Source organism: Puma concolor, chromosome D2 (assembly GCF_028749965.1).
Source record: "Puma concolor isolate L17-30 chromosome D2, mPumCon1.1.hap2, whole genome shotgun sequence".
Taxonomy (NCBI): Eukaryota; Metazoa; Chordata; class Mammalia; order Carnivora; family Felidae; genus Puma; species Puma concolor.
The window spans coordinates 13,277,193-13,300,293 of NC_141677.1; the positions used below are offsets into that span (position 1 = coordinate 13,277,193).

The 23,101-nt window shown below is 39.3% G+C and overlaps 1 protein-coding gene across 5 annotated transcripts in view; it reads right to left on the minus strand.

The window, feature by feature from the left end:
- Positions 1-23,101, minus strand: part of TBCE (tubulin folding cofactor E) — a 94,779-nt gene that overhangs the window by 64,279 nt on the left and 7,399 nt on the right. For 2 of the 5 annotated variants that reach the window (XM_086679631.1, XM_025915004.2), the window contains exons 1-2: positions 16,199-16,220; positions 7,967-8,100 (exon numbers count right to left, since the gene is read on the minus strand). In XM_086679631.1, coding sequence (XP_086535757.1) covers positions 7,967-8,066 — 100 coding nt within the window. In that variant the 5' untranslated portion in view covers positions 8,067-8,100; positions 16,199-16,220. Of the gene's footprint in view, positions 1-7,966; positions 8,101-14,463; positions 14,584-16,198; positions 16,221-23,101 lie in introns of those variants that run through there. The other 3 variants (XM_086679629.1, XM_086679632.1, XM_086679630.1) reach the window with 2 other exon arrangements.

Below are 23,101 nucleotides of genomic sequence, written 5' to 3' on the forward strand. Positions count from 1 at the left end.
TTGTGAAATTTAAGATACAAAACAGATGAACATAAGGGAAGGGAAGCAAAAATAATATAAAAACAGGGAGGGAGACAAAACATAAGAGACTCTTAAATAAGAACTGAGGGCTGCTGGAGGAGTTGTGGGAGGGAGGGACAGGCTAAATCGGCAAGGGGCATTAAGGAAGACACTTGTTGGGATGAGCACTAGGTGTTATATCTAGGGGATGAATCACTGGATTCTACTCCTGAAATCATTATTGTACTGTATGTAACATGGATATAAAAAAGCAAAAAGCAAAAAACGGGGCTCCTGTGTGGCTCAGTCGGTTAAGCGTCTGACTCTGACTCAGGTCATGATCTCATGGTATGTGGGTTCGAGCCCTGCGTCAGGCTCTGTGCTGACAGCTCAGAGCCTAGAGCCTGCTTCGGATTCTGTGTCTCCCTCTCTCTGCCCCTTCCCTGCTCACACGCATGCACGAGCGCTCTCTCAAAAGTAAAAAAAAAAAACAACAACAAAAAAAAAACCATAAATAAAAAAATAAAGTGCTTAAGCAAAAAATGAAAAGAAATGAAGTAAATAAGGTAAAAATATCAGCAATGTTAAATTGACATCACAAGTGTATACAGGTGTTCCTTATACTATTCTCTGTGGGATGTTTGAAACTTTTATAAAAAGTAATAAAAAATACACATATCCTCCTTAAATCTATTCTACTTTTAGGAATTAACTCAACGTAGCAGCTCTGTCAACTAAAAATGGCCTAGAAACGACAACTGACCCAATAGCAATGAGCACTGCAGTAACTCAGGTTGTGGCCTACAAATGTTATTTCCTACTTAAAAAAAAAAAAAAAAATCAGGCCCTTGGAGAAATGGCTGATTGTGACGTGGGACCAAAAATATGTAAGACGAACACCCTGCACATCTGATAGCTTCCTTATCATATCAGGAAGGAAGCTATCAGAAACCACTGGGTCACATCAAAATTACTCAGGAGTCAATTTGAAGGGGTTCCTTCGGGCCAAATATGGGACACTTCGAGCATCAATAAGGAGGACAGCAATGGACTAAAACATATCAAATATGTTTAAACCCATGATTTTATAAAGATTTTTAAAATCTTTCATAGGTCTTCTAAGTGAATCAATTCATTATGAAGACTAATAAATAAGAGGAAAAAAATCAAACATTTATCCTGCCTTTCAATCATCCAATTACTTTGTAAAGCAAGTAATTGACACAGGGACATTCTCCACAATATAAGTTGCCCAGCTATTTCATTGATCAAAGGAATGATAAAGAAAATTATTAGAATTTCACCTTTTGACAATCCCCAAATGACCACTATAAACAACGGTCATCAAGAAATAACATCACAGGAGCACCTGGCTGGCTCAGTTGGTTAAACATCCAACTTTGGCTCAGGTCATGATCTCATGGTTCATGGGTTCAAGCCCTGTATTGGACTCTGTGCTGACAGCTCAGAGCCTGGAGCCTGCTTTGGATTCTGTGTCTCCCTCTCTCTCTCTGCCCCTCCCGCACTCATGCTCTGTCTCTGTCTCTCAAAAATGAACAGACGTTGAAAAAAAATTTTTAATTTAATAAAAAATTTAAAAAAAAAATAACAGGGGCGCCTGAGTGGCTCTGTCGGTTAAGCGGCCGACTTCAGCTCAGGTCATGATCTCATGGTTCGTGGGTTCGAGCCCCATGTCGGGCTCTGGGTTGATAGCTCAGAGCCTGGAGCCCACTTAGGATTCAGTGTCTCCCTCTATCTGCCCCTCCGCTGCTTGCACTTTGTCTCAAAAATAAATAAATGTTAAAAAAAAAAAAAAAAAAAAGAACGAACATCACAAAAAGAGATACAAGCAGACGTTATGTGCCTGACTGAAGTACACAACACTTACAGAGTATTTGTAAAAAAATAGAGAGAGAGATACCAAACCTGAATTTAATAAAGCCTATATAACTACCAATTTATGGGCAACAAAGACAGAAAAACATGTTAATGATATCATGTGGATGTAATCAGAAGAACCCAGAACATGGGAAATTTTAGAAGACAAACACAGTATTTTCAACAAATAAATTGCAAGGAAGAATAAAAGGAACAGAGGATCAATCTAGGAAATCCCATATCCAACCAACAGGAGTGCCAGAAAGAAAAGGCAAGTAAAATGGAAGGGTAACAACTATCAAAGTTAATCTTAGAAGAAAACATAACTGAAGAGGTACATGTGACCTCAATCAAATAGGCTTGTTTAAGAAAACACCTACAACAGTGGAAAAAACACCTACAGCTGGACACTCCTGCTTTTCATCATGAGCCTTTAAGCACTAGGTGTTAACAGGTTCATGTATTATTTTAATAAATTTTTTTAAAAAGTAGCAACAAGGCTTCAATAATGGCCCAGAAGATTAATTAGCACTATTTACCCAATGACACTATAAGAAAATCTTGTTATATAGTATTTTAATAACAACACCATCTAAGATGTAAACAAAAATCTCCCTTGTTCATCATGGAAAATTACAATAGTCCTCTAAAACGCAAGAGAAAAAAAAGTCTGCTAGAACTCTTCCAATGAGCCACAGAGATGTGCAGGGTAGAATCAGCCCCTTGGAGAGTTCAGGCCAGAAGCTGGAATCTGGGGGACCAGAAATTGGTATGCAGGTTTTGGTAAAAAGATGTGAGGAGTAGAGAAAAATACTAAAAAGCCCAAAAGCTGACTTCTAACTTTTCTAACTCAGCTGTGAGTCGCTGTTCCCTGATGAATTCGGATTTCTGTTTCAGTAGGTGGCAATGCATCTCAACGTTTATTTATTTTTGGGACAGAGAGAGACAGAGCATGAACGGGGGAGGGGCAGAGAGAGAGGGAGACACAGAATCGGAAACAGGCTCCAGGCTCCGAGCCATCAGCCCAGAGCCTGACGCAGGGCTCGAACTCACGGACCGCGAGATCGTGACCTGGCTGAAGTCGGACGCTTAACCGACTGCGCCACCCAGGCGCCCCAGGTGGCAATGCATCTCAATCCCTACTTAGGATCAATAAACTGAGTGAGGAATACAAAATGCCTCCATAAGAACTTAGAAGAAATACATTTCTGCTTTTTTGTTTAAAGTTAACATTGTTACTTTGGGATAAATCGAACCCGAAATACTGTAGGGCTATTTAATTTAGTCACTGCATATAGGTAGGCAGTAATGCCAGATTTCAGTTACGATAAAACATAAAACAATAACTAAGGGCAAAGAACCATGAAGACAACTGCCCAGGAGGAAATAAAAATACAATGTACATCAGGATTGATGTAAGCAACTCCAAGTATATGGATATGAGAATATCCAGTAATAATTTTTAAGCACACAGATGTATATTAATCAAAGATCTACTTACAGTATTTCATTAATTAAATCAGTTACATTATCACTTTAAATCACATGATATGAATTAATTTAGAAAAAGTGCTTCCTCACTCCCGTTATTTCATGAAACTATTTTAATCAGACTCTTCAAACGCAGTTCTAACATTAGTGTTTACCTATCATCACTAGGGACACTTTTTTTTATTAAAAAAAATTTTTTTTAACATTTATTTTTGAGAGAGAGAGAGAGACAGAGACAGAGCATAAACGGGGGAAGGGTCAGAGAGAGAGGGAGACATAGAATCTGAAACAGGCTCCAGGCTCTGAGCTGTCAGCACAGAGCCCGACGCAGGGCTCGAACTCACGGACCGCGAGATGACGACCTGAGCCGAAGTCGGATGCTTCACCGACTGAGCCACCCAGGCACCCCACTAGGGACACTTTTAAAATACCTCACACAGGGGCCCCTGGGTGGCTCAGTCGGTGAAGCGTCCAACTTCGGCTCAGGTCGTGATCTCACCTTTTGTGAGTTCGAGCCCCGTGTTGGGCTGTGCTGACGGCTCAGAGCCTAGAGTCTGCTTCGGATTCTGTGTCCCTCTCTCCCTACCCAACTCACACTTTGTCTCTCAAAAAATATATAAACATTGAAAAGACAACTTTTTTAAATAAAATACCTCACACAATAAGCTAGGATATATCAGTTTCCTACTGCTACTATACAACTACACAAATTTATTATCTTACAGTTTTGGAGGTCCGAAGCCTGATGAGAGTCTCACTGGACTAAAGTCAAGGTGCTGCAAAGCTGTCTTCCCCTCTGGAGGCTCTAGAGGAAAAGCTGCTACCTTGCCTTTTCCAGCTTCTAGAGGCTGCACTCGTTCTTAAGCTTCCTGCCTCCCTTCCATCTTCAAAACCCACAATGGCCGGCTGAAACTTTCTCACATCACGACAAGTGCCGGCACTGCCTTCTTCTTCCACTTCTACTTCCAAGGATCCTTGGGATTACACTGAGCCCACGTGACAATCTCCCTATCTTAAAGTCAGCTGATTAGCAACCTTAATTCCACCTGCTACCCCAATTCTCCCTTGCCATGAAACTGAATAATGCTCCCAGGTCCTGAGATATCCTTGTTTGAGGGGAGGGAGCATTATTGTGCCCACCACGGCACATCATCTTTACTAAAAATAAACGTGTTTTAAAATCTGCATATGATGCTATTTCAGGAAATTACATTTCCATCCCCAAGCCATTTGCAAAACATTAGAACCGCTCTATTTCTTTTTTAAGTAAATTTTTAAAATGTTTATCTACAACAATAGTTAACACTATGCACCAGTAACTGATCCAAGTGCTTAAACATCTTAACTCGTTTAGTTATAACACATACTGAAGTAACACCAGGAGTAATTACTAAATCTGCATTCGATTTCTCCTATCTTTGTACCAATTCCACCTGATGACTTCTAAATGAAATCTTAGGGGCACCTGGGTGGCTCAGTTGGCTAAGTGTCTGACTCTTGCTTCCGACCCGACTCAGGTCATGATCTCATGGGTCTCATGAATTCGAGCCTCATGTCGGCTCTGTGCTGACAGTGCAGAGTCTGTTTGGGATTCGCTGTCTCCCTCTCTCTCTCTCTGCCCTGCCCCCATTTGCGTTCTCTCTGTCTTAAAACAAATAAATAAACATTAAAAAAATTATTTTTATTTTTTAATGTTTATTTATTTTTGAGAGAGAGAGAGAGACAGAGAGAGACAGAGACAGAGAGAGAGAGAGAGACCAAGTGTAGTAGGGCAGGGGCAGAGAGAGGGAGACACAGAATCCAAAGCAAGCTCCAGGCTCAGAGCTGTCAGCACAGAGCCCGATGCAGAGCTCGGAACCCACGAGCCGTGAGATCATGACCTGAGCCAAAGTCAGATACTTAACCAACTGAGCCACCCAGGTGCCTCCCCCAACAAATTTGTTAATTAATAAATAAATAAATAAATAAATAAATAAATAAATAAATACATACATACATACATACATACATACATACATACATACATACATGCATACATAAAATCCCAGAGTAGCATCTTTGAGGTAAAATAATAGAGAATGCGCTCATACAATCAGATAATTAATAGAGTAAATAAAGAATAGCTCCCTCTTTGCACAATTATAATTTCAGGTAAAAAACTGCCTGATAATACATACACGAAGGAAGTGTCAAACTCACAGGCAATTTAATAAATGAAAATATGTACTACTTCATATTCACTAAATTACCATGAAATAGCTTCCATCTGTATTATTAGATTTGGGATGCACTACTCCGAGCTGCCTTTACAAACAGAGCCTTATTCTCATCAGCTGCTGGGAATACTAGCTTCTAGCAATTAGCCCTCAACTATGGTCCCACTTTTAGAACCAAAAAAAAAAGTGCCTTGCACAAGCACATACACCCTTCCACATACCAGGATCCAGTGATGGATCATCACAGATGTAAATGTCCAGCCCCTCATCTCAACTAGGAAAATCTCTGAAGGGCCCCCTATCTATCTTCAGCATTGCCCACAGGGTCAGGTGAAACTTTTGTTTAGATGACATCACAGGGGCACCTGGCTGGCTCAGTCAGTGGAGTATGCAACTCTTGATCTTAGGGGTTTTAAGTTCCAGCCCCACATTGGGTGTAGAAATTACTTAAAAAAATAATTTTGAAAAAAAATAAAAACTGCACAGCAAAGGAAACAAACAACCAAACTAAAAGGCAACCTAAGGAATGGAAGAAGATATTTGCAAATGACATATCCGATAAAGGGTTAGTATCTAAAATATATAAAGAACTTATAAAACTCAACATACACAAAAAAACAAATTAATTCGATTAAAAATGGGCAGAAGACATGAATAGACTTTTCTCCAAAGAAGATATACCAATAGCCAATAGACACATGAAAAGATTCTCAATATTACTCATCATCAGGAAAATGCAAATCAAAATTACAATATTATCTGACACCTGTCACAATGGCTAAAATCCAAAACACAAGAAACAGAAAGTGTTGGTAAGGATGTGAAGAAAAAGGAACCCTCGTGCACTCCTGGTGAGAACGCAAACCAGTGCAGCCATTGTAGAAAACAGTATGGGGGTTCCTCAAAATATTAAAAATAAAATTACCACCTGATCCAGTAATTGCACGACTAGGTATTTATCCAAAGAATATGAAAACACTAATTCAAAAAGACATATGCACCCCTATATTTATTGCAGCATTATTTATAATAGTCAAATTATGGAAACAGTCAATGTGTCCACCGATTGACGAATGGATAAAGATATGGCATATATAAAAGGCAAAAATAAAAAAGGAATGAAATCTTGCCATTTGCAACAACATGGATGGAGCTAGAGAATATAATACTAAGCAAAATAAGTCAGAGAAATCATTTCACTCATATGTGGAATTTAAGAAACAAAACAAAAGAATCAAAGGGGGGAAAAAAAAGAGACAAACCAAGAAACCAACTCTTAACTATAGAGAACAATCTGATGGTTATCAGAGTGGAGGTGGGGGTGGGGGGTGAATGGGTGAAAGGGGACTAAGAGTACACTTATCTTGATGAACACAGGAAAAATGTAAAGAATTGCTGAATCACTACATTGTACACTTGAAACCAACACAACAATGTATGCTAACTATACTGGAATTAAAATTAAAAAATAAAAATAATAATAAATAAATTTAAAAATAATGGAATGAGGGGTGCCTGGGTGGCTCAGTCAGTTAAGCGTCCGACTTCGGCTCAGGTCATGATCTCACAGTTCATGAGTTTGAGCCCCACATCGGGCTCTGTGCTGACAGCTCAAAGCCTGGAACCTGCTTTGGATTCTGTGTCTCCCTCTCTCTCTGCTCCTCCTCCCTCCCTCTCAAAAACAAATAAACATTAAAAAAAATTGTTAATAAAAAATAAAAAAAAATACAAGAATGATATTATATAAAAGGAAAAAAAGTTATCACACCAAAAACACTCTGTAAGTATGTATGATGATGAATGTTAACTAGACTTAACTTGGTTATCATTTTGCAATATATACAGATATCAAATCATTGTTTTGTATACCTGAAACTAATATAATGTTATATGTCAATTATATCTTAACAAAAAATGTAAGGAAAATAATACTATAGAAACATAAATATATTCCAAATAATAAATGAAAGAAGACATCACAAATTGTATTTATATCGATTTAAGCTACTTCAAATACATATACACGTGGATTAATGACAAAAGAAATTTCCAAAAAATTCTTAGTTTTTGAGGGTAGGGTATGAAAATTCAAGATTATGAGTTGTTTTAAGTTTACTCAGAAGATATTTTAACATTCAATTAATATAAAATAGTAACACTAAATAATTAGATAAATGTAAAATGAAATAAAACCATAGATACCACAGGATATTGTTACCCGAACAAAACAATGGTATATAAGAATATAAGAAGCATCTACAAATTGTTTCTTGTTGTTACAAAGCACTATGGGGGGGGGAGGGAGCACTACAGAGAAGCCTACAAAGAAACAATCCAGAATAAATAAATACACACACCACACACACACACTTATAATTTACCTGCCACAGGAGGGACAACACCAGAAAAACGCACTGTTGCATGTTCTCCATTAACTTCAACTCGTCGACCAATGACATCTAAGGTCAACGTGTCATTCATGATAATATAGACAGAATCCAAAATATGAGGAGATCTAGGAAGAAAATTACAAAATTGACAAGATCTTAATAAAGTCCTTAAAAATTTGTTTTTTTCATATATTGAGATATTCCTTTTCTTTAATGTTTATTTTTTGAGACACACACACACACACACACACACACACACACACACACACACACACACACGAGTGGGGGAGGGGCAGAGAGGGAGACACAGAATCTAAAGCAGGTTCCAGGCTCTGAGCTGTCGGCACAGAGCTCAACACATCACCCAAACTTGTGACCTGTGAGATCCTGACCTGAGCCAAAGTCAGACGCTTAACCCACTGAGCCACCCAGGCGCCCCTTCACTTTAGTGAGATATTCTTGAGGTCAACACTCCTGCAATTTAGTCTTCATATTTTGGTGAAGAGAAGGACCTATAGGTTTATGTGGCAAATTCTCATAGTTTCATTTTACTTTACTTTCTAACTATATTTTGATAACAATGTTTATTTTGAGAGAGAGAGAGAGAGAGAGAGAGAAGAGAGCGCACACATGAGCAAGGGAGGGGCAGAGAGAGGGAGAGAGAAAATCCCAAGCAGATTCCATGCCATCAGCACAGAGCCTGATGTGGGGCTTGAACCCACAAACCGTGAGATCATCATCATGATCATGAGCTGAAACACAGTCAGACACTCAACCAACTGAGCCACCCAGGCACCCCAATAATATGTTTTTTAAATGTTGCTCAACTCCAGTTAGCTCACATCACATAACTTGTCTATTCTGTCATCTACTGAAGGGGATAGGAAGGAAAGGAGAATAGAAGAGAGGGGGACAGGGGCACCTGGGTGGCTCAGTCAGTTAAGTGTCAGACTTTTGATTTCGGCTCAGGTCGTGATCTCATAGCCATGAGATCAGCCCCGTGTAGAGCTCCATGCTGCGCACGGAGCCTGCTTGAGATTATCTTTCTCCCTCTCACTCTGCTCCGACTCCTCCCTAAAATAAAAAATAAATTAAATAAATAAAAAAAAAAACAAAAAAGGAGGAGAAAAGTGATAGAGAACAGGACAAGAAAACAGGCAATATGGGCATTGTTATCTCTTGAGGATGGGAGAAAAACACAAATCCATAGATATAGGAAGCAACACATACAATGAACAATAAATAAAAATTAAACTCTAGGGGCACCTGCCTGGCTCAGTTGGTGGAGCATGTAGCACCTGATCTAGGGGTCGTGAGTTCAAGCCCCACATTGGACACAGAGCTTACTAAAACAAAACAAACAAAAAACCATGAAACTCGGGGCACCTGGGGGGCTCAGTCAGTTAAGAGCCCAACTTTGGCTCACATCATGATCTCACGGTTTGTGGGTTCAAGTCCCACATCGGGCTCTGTGCTAACAGTCAGTTCAGAGCCTGGAGCCTGCTTCAGATTCTGTGTCTCCCTCTCTCTCTGTCCCTCCCCCCTCACATTCTGTCTCTCACTCTCAAAAAATGAATAAACATTAAAAAAAAATAAAAACAAACAAACCATTAAAATCGAATAAAAAGACAGAACCATGAAACTAAAGAGAAGGCCCTAAAGGGAGACAGAGTGAAAAGTATCTCCTATCCAGGAATGGTAACTAGATCCACCTCCTACTTCACAGGAAAGCAGAAGACTGAGGAACATGTGAAAAGACACTGTCAGCCAAAATCCAGACAGTGGGGAACCCTACCGTCAAACAAGTTAGTTTCTTCAACAGAAGGAGAACACCAGAAGAAAAAGAAAGACACGGAGGGAGAACAAACAGATTTAAAAACACTGAAGACAACCAATTGCAACATATGGACTTCATTTGGACCCTAATTTTTTAAAAAAGTGTAAGTAACTTTAAAGTAAAAACTTGTGAGAATATTGAAAATTTGAACACTGACTAGATCTGATATTAAAGAAAAACTGTTTGGGGCACCTGGGTAGCTCAGTCGGTTAAGCGGCCGACTTCAGCTCAGGTCACGATCTCGCGGTCCGTGAGTTCGAGCCCCGTGTCGGGCTCTGGGCTGACGGCTCAGAGCCTGGAGCCTGCTTCTGATTCTGTGTCTCCCTCTCTCTCTGACCCTCCCCCGTTCATGCTCTGCCTCTGTCTCAAAAATAAATAAATGTTAAAAAAATAAAGAAAGAAAAATAAAGAAAAACTGTTTAAGACTCAATGAAATCCTTATCAAAATACCAATTGTAGTTTCCACAGAACTAGAACAATTCATGCTAAAATCTGTATGGAACCACAAAAGACCCCAAACAGCCAAACCAATCTTGAGAAAGAACAAAGCCGGAGGCATCACAATCCTGGATTTCAAGTTATAGACAAAGCTATAGTAATCAAAACAGTATGGTACTGGCACAAAATTTAGACAAATAAATAGAACAAAATGGAGAGCCCAGAAATAAACCCACACCAGTATGGTCAATTAATTTATGACAAAAGAGGCAAGACTACCCAATGGAAAAAGACAGTCTCTTCAATAAACAGTGCTGGGAAAAATGGAGAGCTACATGCAAGAGAACAAACCTGGATCACTTTCTGACACCATACACAACAGTAAACTTAAAATAGATTAAAGACCTAAATATGAATCCTAAAACCACAAACTCCTAGGAGAAAACATAGGCAATAATTTCTTGGACATCAGCCTTAGCAACATTTTTCTAGATACGTCTCCTGACGTGTGGGAAACAAATGCAAAAATAAACAACTGGCACTACACCAAGCTAAAGAGCTTTTGTACAATGAAGGAAACAATCAACAAAACAAAAAGGCAACCTACTGAATAGGAGCAGATATTTGCAAATGATATATCGGATAAGGAATTAATATCCAAAATACATAAAGAATTTATACAATTCAACACTGAAACTACAAATAATCCAATTAAAATGAGCGGAGGACCTGAAGAAATATTTTTTCTAAAGAAGACATGGCCAACAGACACACTGAAAGGATGCTCAACATCACTAATCACCCAGGAAATGCAAATCAAAATCACCATGAGATATAACCTCTATACCTGTTAGAATGGTTAGTGCCAAAAAGACCAGAAATAACAGGTGTTGGTGAGGATGTGGAGGGAAAAAAACAAAAAACAAAAAACAAAACCCAAAACCCTTGTGCCCTGTTGGTGGGAATGTAAATTGGTGCAACCCCTGTGGAAAACAGTATGGAGGGTCCTCAAAAAATTAAAAATAGAGGGGCTCCTGGGTGGCGCAGTCGGTTAAGCGTCCGACTTCAGCCAGGTCACGATCTCGCGGTCCGTGAGTTCGAGCCCCGCGTCGGGCTCTGGGCTGATGGCTCAGAGCCTGGAGCCTGTTTCCGATTCTGTGTCTCCCTCTCTCTCTGCCCCTCCCCCGTTCATGCTCTGTCTCTCTCTGTCCCAAAAATAAATAAACGTTGAAAAAATAAAAAAATAAAAAAAAAATTAAAAATAGAAATACCATATGACGCAGCAATTCCACTACTGGGTATTTACCTAAAGAAAATAAAAACACTGTATCAGTTTGAAAAGATGTATGCGTCCTGTGTTTATTGCAGTATTACTTCCAATAGCCAAGATGTAGAAGCAACTCAAGTGTCCACTGATAGATAAATGGATAAGGAAGAGTGGTGTGTGTGTGTGTGTGTGTGTGTGTGTGTGTGTGTGTGTGTGTCAGACGAATATTATGCAGCCATAAAAAAGGATGAGTTTGAGCCATTTGCAACAACACAGATGGACCTAGAGGGTCTTATGCTAAGTGAAATAATTCAGACTGAGAAAGACCAATATCATATGATTTCATTCATATGTGGAATCTAAAAGCAACAACAAATGAATAAACAAAAAAAAGCAGAATCAACCTTAAATACAGAGCTGATATTTGCCAGAGGTGAATGGGGTGGGGGTGAATTGGCAAAACAGGAGATACAGGCTTCCAGTTATGGAATGAGTAAGTCACAGGGAGAAAAGTCACAGCATAGGGAATACGGTCGATGATACTGTAACAACGTTCTATGGTGACAGATGGTAGCTTCACTTGTGGTGAGCAAAGCATAAGGTATAGAGAAACTGAATCACAATGTTGTATACCTGAAGCTAATGTACCACTGTGTATCAACTATACTCAAATAATTTCTAACATAAAAATTCAAATGTAGGGGCGCCTGGGTGGCGCAGTCGGTTAAGTGTCCGACTTCAGCCAGGTCACGATCTCGCAGTCCGGGAGTTCGAGCCCCATGTCGGGCTCTGGGCTGATGGCTCAGAGCCTGGAGCCTGTTTCCGATTCTGTGTCTCCCTCTCTCTCTGCCCCTTCCCCGTTCATGCTCTGTCTCTCTCTGTCCCAAAAATAAAAATAAACGTTGAAAAAAAAAATTAAAAAAAAAATTCAAATGTAAAAAAATTTAAATGTTTAAATTTAACTATAATTATCCTAAAAAATAGTTTTCACTAGTTTTAAATGCCTTTTCAATTTTCATTAACATGTAAATAGAATTTTTTACAAGTGAAATAGATATGTAATTTCTATTCTACTTCTTTTATTAACAGGTGAACATTTTTCTATACAGCCACAGAATTATCATATTAAGCTCTTTAATGTTGACCTGTAGATCCACAATTTACTTAATCATTTCTATCCCTCCCCCCCAAAAAAAAACAGCTAAAAACATGGTTTTGTTTTTAAATTATTCTTGTCCCCTGAAGTATTTCCCTGGGAAAAATTCTTGAGACAATTATTCAAAGTAAGTAAACATGTTTAAGATTCGAGAAAGCCATGGCCAAACTGTCCATCCTAAAACAAAGTTAAATACTAACACTGACACTAAAAGAAAATCTACTTGTTTACTTGTTTCTATAAAGTCTTATGAATTCCCAAGAAGAACTTTCAAGTCAGGTCTTCTCTATTCTATACTTGTACAACTAATTTTTTTAAACTAATCTCTACACCCAACATGGGGCTAAAACTCACGACCCCAAGATCAGGAGTTGTGCACTCTACTGACAGAGGCAGGTGCCCCTTGTACAACTAATTACTGAAGCAGGACTTAACACATTATTATTCATGTAAATGCAGAACTTTACATTTATATATACTGAACATTGAACACTCCAACATTAATTATCTCTCCCAGCTCTGTCCTGTGCAATTTTTGTAAGATCGAAACAAAATGTGTGTGTGTGTGTGTGTGTGTGTGTGTGTGTGTCTGTGTCTGTGTGTATTAGATATATGACTTTGACCAAAGACAGAACCCATACAAATTGTGTGTAAAACTTCTCAGTTATAAGCCCTCCTATTATCCAGTTCACATGCAAGAACATCATGAACTTTGTGAAATGCTCCCCTGAAATCAAAATAAACTGTCAGTCCCAGAATATACTGTCAATCAGAGGAATGGGGTAACTTAAACACCTCTGAATTGTATGAATATTTTTGGAAGGAACAGTTGTTCCTTTGTGATTTGTTCTATTGACAATAATGAGTACGAGAAGGAAGATAATGATGATCAACAGAGAAAGTAAATACTGCACTGTTCTCTGCAAATTTCCCTGGCTTGTCAGGGAATTGCAATCCAAACAAACAAACGAAGGCAAATTTAGCAAGACTCGCTCAACTCTTCCTACTTCCTTAGGATTACTGCTTTTCTAAATGTTCACAAAAATCTTTCCTAGAGGTTCTATTTCCCCTTGCTCATTACTCTTTAAAGATTACGGACAGGAATTTTTGCAATCGTATTTCCCAGTTCTTTCATAAATTACTACATGTAACTTCTCTTGGAATGCAGGCTAATTCAAAATGGCCAAACACTATACCACCTCCTTTTATCTTCAACATGCTTTTAAACAGGCTTTTTTTTTTTAATTTTTTTTTTCAACGTTTATTTATTTTTGGGACAGAGAGAGACAGAGCATGAACGGGCGAGGGGCAGAGAGAGAGGGAGACACAGAATCGGAAACAGGCTCCAGGCTCTGAGCCATCAGCCCAGAGCCCGACGCGGGGCTCGAACTCACGGACCGCGAGATCGTGACCTGGCTGAAGTCGGATGCTTAACCGACTGCGCCACCCAGGCGCCCCAGGCTTTTTTTTTTTAAAGACAAGAATCATTTTCCATAGACACGACAAAAGATGAAAAATTGAGTCAATCTGTGATTTTTCTGTCATCTCTATGCGACATTAAATATATTTTCAAAAGATGAAGCAAAGGTGGCAAAATGTTAACAATCGCTAACTAAAGGCAACGAGTATCTGGGTGTTTCCTAGGTTTCAAAATATTCAAGATTTAAACTAAAAGCCGTATATTACTACACCCAAGGCATTTGTACTACTTTTTAGTCTAGATCAATCCTAGAAGCTTCTTTTCTTATCTTCCCATTTTTTCACAAATTGATTTGGAGGCTCAACCTTACCAGTATTTTTCTGAAGAGGTCCATTCAAGTGTCTCAAAGTCATTGTTATGCTGTTTCTTCTTCATTTCAGGGATGCTCCTTATATTTTTCCAGATACATCTTTCTCACTTAATTTTTTTTCTTTAAAAAATTTTTAATGTTTATTTATTTTTGAAAGAGAGAGAGAGAGAGACAGAGCATGAGTGGGAGGGGGCAGAGAGAGAGAGGGAAACACAGAATCGGAAGCAGGCTCCAGGCCTCGAGCTGTCAGCACAGAGTCCAAAACAAGGCTCGAACTTGAGAATGGCAAGATTGTGACCTAGGCCAAAGTCGGACGCTTAACCAACTAAGTCATCCAGGTGCCCCTTTTCTTTTATTTTTTAAAGTTTACCTAACCATTTTGAAGAGAGAGAGAGAGAGAGAGAGAGAGACGGAGGGAGGGAGGGGCAAGAGAGAAAGGAAGAGAATCCCAAGCAGGCTCCACACTGTCAGCGCAGAGCCCCAAGTGGGGCTCACCCTCACAAACCATGAAATCATGAGCCGAGCCCAAGTTGGATACTTACCCAACTAAGCCACCCAGGTGCCCTTCTCACTTAATTTTTTAAATAGATGATACTCAAAAGAATAAAAGGGAATACACTAAAAGTTTCCCTTCCATTTCTGCTAGTCATTAGCTCTTTCCACTGGCAACAGTTTTATTAGTATCTTATAGTATCTTCCACACACATTTTGTGCTTATACAAGCTGATATGCTTTTTTCTTTCTTTACACAAATGATACCATGCTCTATATGGGGTTCTATTCCTTACATTTTCATTTAATAATATAACCTGGAAATTTACCCACAGCCATGTCAGAAGCTTTTACATTTTTTAAGGCTACACAGTATTTGTATAGATACACCATAATTTATATAACCAGTCTTCACAAACTGATGGACTTAGGTTACTTCCAAGTCTTTGCTATTATAAATAATACTGCAAAGATTAAACCTTCTCAATTATTTTTTATACCTGTGCAAAAATAACTGTAGTAAACAATCTCAAACTGGGTATTGCTGAATCAAAGGGGAAGAGCATTTTTAATGTTGAGAGCTAATAACAAATGTCCCTTTTTAGGAACTGCACCAATTCACAATCCTACCAGCACTGTAGGCAAGTCCCAGTATCATCACAACGTTGCCCTTCGCAGAATACTATTAAATTTTTGGTTACTTGTCAGTCTGATAAGTGAAATATACATTTTATTTACATTTCCTTTTATGAGGGAAGCTGAGCATCTATTCATTTTGATTCCCTTTTCTATGAATTACTTGTTCACATCCTTTACCCACTTTACTTATCTTTTTCTTAAGCTGTTTTTAAACATCTAAGCTGTTTTCTGGATGTTCTTCACAATGAGATGACTACATAATTCCTCAAATAAAATACTTTGAAAAGAATTGCAAGGAAAGGGGCGCCTCGGTGGCTCAGTCGGTTAGGCGGCTGACTTCGGCTCAGGTCATGAGCTCATGGTTCATGAGTTCGAGACTCGCGTCAGGCTCTGTGCTGACAGCTCGGAGCCTGGAGCCTGCTTCAGAATCTGTGACTCCCCCTCTCTCTCCGTCCCCTCCCCAGCTCATGCTCTGTCTCTCAACTAATAAAGAAACATTTTAAAAAAATTTTTTTAAAGAATTGCAAGGAAGGACACAAGCAGATAATTGTACAACCATGTTCACGGCGCTATTATTCACAAATAGCCAAAAGATGGAACTAACCCAAATATCCGTTGATGGATGAATGGATCAGCACAATGTGGTATACACATATAGTCAAATATCATTCAGCCTTAAAAAGAAAGGAAATTCTGTCACATGCTATAACATGAAGGAACCCTGGGAACATCATGCTAAGTGAAATAAGCCAGTAACAAAAGGACAAATACTGTATGATTCCATTTAAATGAAATATCTAGAGTAGCCAAATTCATAGAGAAAGTGGAATTGTGGTTGCCAATGGCTGTGGAAAGGGGGAAATAGTGTTAATGGCTACAGTGTTACAGTTTTGCAAGATGAAAAGAGTTCTGGAGACATAGGAGTTAAGATTGCACAACAGTGTGAATGTACTTAACACTACTCAATTGCACACCTAAAATTGTTAAGAGGGTCTGGGGCACCTGGCTCACTCAGTCTGTGGAGCATGAGACTCGTGGTCTCAGGGTTGTGAGTTTGAGCCCCATGCTGGGTGTAGATTACTTAAAAAAAAAAAAAAAATCCTCAAGGGATGCCTGGGTAGTTCAGTCAGTTAAGTGTCTGACTCTTGATTTCAGCTCAGGTCATGATCTAGAAGTTCTTGAGTTTGAGCTCCACGTCGGGCTCCTTGGTGGCAGTGTGGAGCCTGATTGGAAGTTTCTCTCTCCCTCTCTCTGCCCCTCCCTGCACACTCTCTCTCTCTCAAAATAAATAAACTTTAAAAAACTGTTTTAGGGGAGCCTGGGTGGCTCAGTCGGTTGAGCGTCCGACTTCGGCTCAGGTCATGATCTCGCAGTCCGTGAGTTCAAGCCCCGCGTCGGGCTCTGTGCTGACCGTTCAGAGCCTGGAGCCTGTTTCAGATTCTGTGTCTCCCTTTCTCTCTGCCCCTCCCCCATTCATGCTCTGTCTCTGTCTCAAAAATAAATAAACATTAAAAAAAAATTTTAAAAAAAACTGTTTTAAATATTTTTTAAAACTTGTCACGGCGCCTGGGTGGTTCAATCTGTTAAGCCTCTGACTTTGGCTCAGGTCATGATCTCATGGTACATGGGTTCGAGCCCTGCATCAGGCTCTGTGCTGACAGCTCAGAGCCTGGAGCCTGCTTTGGATTCTGTTTCCCTTTCTCTGCCCCTCCCCCACTCATACTCTGTCTGTCTCTCTCTCTCTCAAAATAAAGACTAAAAAAAGGTGAACATAAGGGCAGGGAAGCAAAAATAATATAAAAACAGGGAGGGGGACAAAACATAAGAGACTCTTAAATATGGAGAACAGAGGGTTACTGGAGGGGTTGTGGGAGCGGGGGATGGGCTAAATGGGTAAGGGGCATTAAAGAATCTACCTCTGAGGGGCGCCTGGGTGGCTCGGTCGGTTAAGCCTCCGACTTCGGCTCAGGTCATGATCTCACGGTCCGTGAGTTCGAGCCCCGCGTCGGGCTCTGTGCTGACCGCTCAGAGCCTGGAGCCTGTTTCAGATTCTGTGTCTCCCTCTCTCTCTGCCCCTCCCCTGTTCATGCTCTGTCTCTCTCTGTCTCAAAAGTAAATAAACGTTAAAAAAATTTAAAAAAAATAAAATTAAAAAAAAGAAAGAAAAAAAAAAGAATCCACCCCTGAAATCATTGTTACACTATATATGCTAACCAACTTGAATGTAAATTTAAAAAATAAACAAATAAAAAAGAATTTAAAAATTTTTTAAATAAATAAAAATAAATTTAAAAATTTTTTAGTATTTTTAAAAAATTGTCAGGGCACCTGATGGTTCAGTCTTAAGGTTAAGCATCTGACTCTTGATTTCAGCTGGGGTCATGATCTCACCATTCCCGATATGGAGCCCCACATCAGGATCTGTGCTTACAGTGCAGGGCCTGCTTGCGAGTGTCCCCCCTGCCCCCACTCTGTCCCTCCCCTGCTATCGCTCTCTCTCAAAATAAACTTAAAAAAAAAAAAAAACTATTAAGATGGTCAATGTTATCTGTATTTCAGCACAATTAAAAAAATAATATGAGGGGCACCTGGCTGGCTGAGCCCAATATTTCAAGTTTTAGAGAGCTCTGATTTGCTTCCACTTTAATTGGGACACTGAATCATTAAAATATGGTATTTCATGGGAATAGCCATATGCTTACCTCTTTGAAACTACACTACATATAATGCATCCTTCAACTGACCTCTTCATTAAGACAATTGTTTGGAGACTATAGATGCTGGCAAGGATGTGGAGAAACGGGAACCCTCTTGTACTCTTGGTGGGAATGCAAACTGGTGCAGCTGCTCTGGAAAACAGTGTGGAGGTTCCTCAAAAAATTAAGAATAGACCTACCCTATTACCCAGCAATAGCACTGCTAGGAATTTATCCAAGGGATACAGGAGTGCTGATGCATAGGGGCACTTGTACCCCAATGTTTATAGCAGCACTTTCAACAATAGCCAAATTATGGAAAGAGACTAAATGTCCATCGACTGATGAATGGATAAAGAAATTGTAGTTTATATACACAATGGAATACTACTTGGCAATGAGAAAGAATGAAATCTGGCCTTTGGTAGCAACGTGGATGGAACTGGAGAGTGTTACGCTAAGTGAAATAAGTCATACAGAGAAAGACAGATACCATATGTTTTCACTCTTCTGTGGATCCAGAGAAACTTAACAGAAGACCATGGGGGAGGGGAAGGGGAAAAAAAAGTTAGAGAGGAAGGGAGCCAAACCATTAGAGACTCTTAAAAACTGAGAATAAACTGAGGATTGATGGGGGGGTGGGAGAGGGGAAAGTGGGTGATGGGCATTGAGGAGGGCACCTGTTGGGATGAGCACTGGGTGTTGCATGGAAACCAATTTGACAATAAATTTCATATTTAAAAAAAAAAGACAATTGTTTGCAAGCGTGTGTATAGAAGCTAACGGAAATAGCTGTATGCTTAACTCATTAAAAATACATTGTTTTTTAAAAAATGAAAAAAAAAAAGAATATGGTATTTCTTCTCCACTCTTCAAATTATACCTTCCTAATGCCCTAGGAAGCAGTTTGATTATATTCAACATTTTTTTCATTGAGAAGATTCAAAAATAGCTTCTTTTCCCACAATCTTTGAGGCTCTTTCACTTCACTTATTTCTTCCTCCTTGTTGATGAGAATTCAAAACAAAGGAATCTTTCCTCTCATTTTGTTTCTGCCAAGGAACTTAACAATGGACCCTCCCCACTCCACACACAAATCAGGTCTTTTCCAGAGAAAAGAAGCCTCTAGCAGAATTTAAGACAGCTGAAATCTTTCATCATTTATCTGATTTTTGTGCCTCTTTTATAATCTGTATTAGGAGGATAACCTTATTCTCTTTACCAAATGATATACAGCATAATCTATAGATCTCTTCTATTCCTCAGTCCTAGCATTGTCCCCTGTGCTTTCTACCCTAATGTCACTACTCTTTGCACCAAACAAGTATGTATATCTTCCTGATATACACTCTTCAGCTCTCAAATCTTACATTGGATTGTTTTTTAACAAAGACATGTATTTCCATTCCAATAAGGAGCCCATCCTAGCAAATTTTAGTGATATTCACGGTATTGCAGGTATCCTCCCGGAACGGAAACTTGAGACCACACGTTCAGGTACTATGCTTTTGCTACAATTTCTCCCTAAAATCTTTTGGCTGTCTCCTCCATTACTTTGGTTATATATAACACTCTTTCTTCTCAACAGCATCCAATTTCCATAGTGTCAGGAGCAATTTTTCCCTCTTTATAGAATGTTAGTATCCATTCCTCTCAATCACATTTTCTTAATTCCTACTGGGAACTATTTTTCTCAATTCCTCTGAGAGGCAGACTACTTTAGAATGAGGCTGATCATTACCTGGGAAGACAAGAAAAGAAATGGCCTAGCATCTGAGTTATTATCTATGCTTATTAGGAATAAAAGATGAGAGGGAATATATCTTCAGTGGTTAAGTCATGACCACCAGAAACTCAGACTAAAGGTAGGTCAAGGTTAGTACCTGGCCTCGATGGTATTCAAGAAAACATACATGACTATCCCAAAAAGTGGAGACTGCACCATAATGGGACAGTGCAGGTGGATATTCCTCAGAAACCCAAAGGCTGCATCTAGGAAGCTTGGCCGAAGAAATATAGTATAGGTCATGTAACTGGGATCAGGGGTAACTAACAAGAATAGAGTAAGACCTCACTCAACTCCAGGTAGTTGGACCACTGGGCTGATTACCTGGACAGAGCCTAAGGGAGGTGTTTTTTACCCTAAATCCATAGACTCAAGGTGTCTTCTAACTGAAATTCGGCATTTTCCAAAATTGTGCACATAGGCAAAAAAAAAAATAGTTGATTAGCAGCATCTGTGATCCCACATCTATCACATTACAGCTGGTATAGATATCCCAAGATATATTTTACATGCATCACTATTTCAAAATTACAGCATTTATTAGACCTGCTGCTAGATTCTGTCATTTAAAATATTAATGAACACACATTACATTACAATTTTTAAGTATTTTGATAACTTTATTTCACATAACTGGATTCTCATCTAAAAGCCTATGTTTTTTTTCCTAGCTTTATTATTTGTTTATTCCAATTTTACTAAATTCCAGTTAGTTAACATACAGCGTAAAATTAGTTTCAAGTGTAGAATTTAGTGATTCAGCACTTCCATACAATAGCCAGTGCACATCATAACAAGTGCCCTCCTTAATTTCCCTCACCTATTTTACACATCCCGCACCCACCTCCCTTCGCGTAACCATCAGTCTGTTCCCTATAACTAACGGTCTGTTTTGGGTTACCTGGGTGGCTCAGTCAGTTAAGGGTCCAACTTCGGTTCAGGTCATTATCTCACAGTTCGTGAGTTAGAGCCCCGTGTCAGGCTCTGGGCTGACAGCATGGAGCCTGGAGCCTGCTTCAGGAGTCTATGTCTCCCTCTCTCTGCCCCTCCCCTGTGCACTCTCTGTCTCTCTCTCTCTCAAAAATAAACATTAAAAAAAATTTTTTTAAAGTCTATTTCTTGGTTTTCCTCTTTTCTTCTCCCTGTGTTTGTTTTGTTTCTTAAATTCCACACTAGCGAAATCATATGGTATGTCTTTCTTGGATTTATTTCGCTCAGTGTAATACCCTCTAGCCCTGTCCACATGGTTGCAAATGGTAGGATTTCATTCTTTTTTTGTGGCCGAATAATATTCCATTATATACATATGCCACATCTTTTTTTATCCATTCATCAGTTGATGAACATTTGGGATCTTTACATAATTTGGCTATTGTTGATAATGCTGCTGTAAACATCAGGGTGCATGTATCCCTTCAAATTAGCGTTCTTGTACATTTTTGTATCCTTTGGGTAAATACCTCTTGGTACAATTGCTGATCACAGAGTAGTTCTATTTTTAACGTTTTAAGGAACCTCCACACTATTTTCTACAGTGGCTGCACCAGTTTGTATTCCCACCAATAGTGAGTGTTCTCCTTTCTCTGCATCCTTGCCAACACCTGTTGTTTCCTATGTTGTTAATTTTAGCTGTTCTGCCAGATGTTAGGTGGTATCTCATTATAGTTTTGATTTGTATTTCCCCAGTGATGGGTAATGCTGAGCCTTTTTTCATGTGTCTGTTAGCCATCTGTATGTCTTCTTCGGAAAAATGTCTATTCATATCTTCTGCCCATTTCTTAACTGGATTATTTGTTTTTTGGGTGTTGAGTTTTATAAGTTCTTTATATGAAATCCTGTGTATTTTCTGTATTTAAAAACATTTTGGGGCACCTGGGTGGCTCAGTCGGTTAAGTGTCTGACTCCTGCTTTCGGCTCTGGTCGTGATCTCATGATTTGTGAGATCGAACCCCACATCGGGCTTCAGGCTGACAGTGTGGAGCCTGCTTGGGAGTCTCTCTCTCCTCTCTCTGCCCCTCCCCCCTCAAATAAACACTTTAAAAAAACATTCTAGGGTGTCTGGCTGGCTCAGTCTGTAGCATATTGTCAGCAACTCTTGATCTCAGGGTTGTGAGTTGACCCCCACATTAGGTATAGAGATTATCTAAAAATAAAATCTTAAAAAAAAATTCTAAGGAGCTCACAGACTTTATCAGACTGCTAAAGGGGTCTTTATCGTAGATAAAGAATCAAAGAAAATTTGAGGACATGACAGGCATCAAAGTAAATTATTTAAACTAAATTACATAGCCCTTTATAACGCTTTCATTTTCCTTATTCACAATATTCATTCAAATTGCCGACAATTTCTTTAATTCTTCTACAGATTCTTCTAAAAAAACATGGTTTGTTTGTGTTTTTTTCTTAATATATGTAGGCGTCACGCCCAGCATAGAGCCCAACATGGGGCTTGAACTCACACCCCTGAGATCAAGAAATGAGCTGTTACAGTACACTTCATTCAACCTCTCCAGTGATAGATGAAGAAACGTCAAGGGACTTTTTCCTTATACTAAAAGGCATGTGGCATCCTGGCCCTGGTATCCTCTGGTGACAGGAATGGAGACTGAAAGAAACAGTTCCACTAGTTTGTTCTGCATTCCGTTTCACCTCAGTTTGTCTCTGGAATCCATGTTGCTAACATCGTGTGTTTGTTGTTGTTAAAAATAAAAAAAATTTTTTTTTAATTAATTAAAAAAAAAAGAAATTAGCTGAGATCAAGAGTTGGATGCTCAATTGACTGAGCCACCCAGGTGCCCCCAACTGTGTTATTTTCTAAGAGTGGAAGAATCTTAACCTGGGAAAGGCATCTGAAGAGTTCCATCTATACTATCAAAATGGTTCTCACCTGTTTTCTGCCATTTTGAGCCCAGCATCTTCCCCTTGTGGGAAGTGTACTTTCTCTGCCTGGTGGGCTGTCACTCACCCACCACAGGAGTGGACACATGGCCCAGGATGGCCAATATAGTGACTCCTCACCTCTATT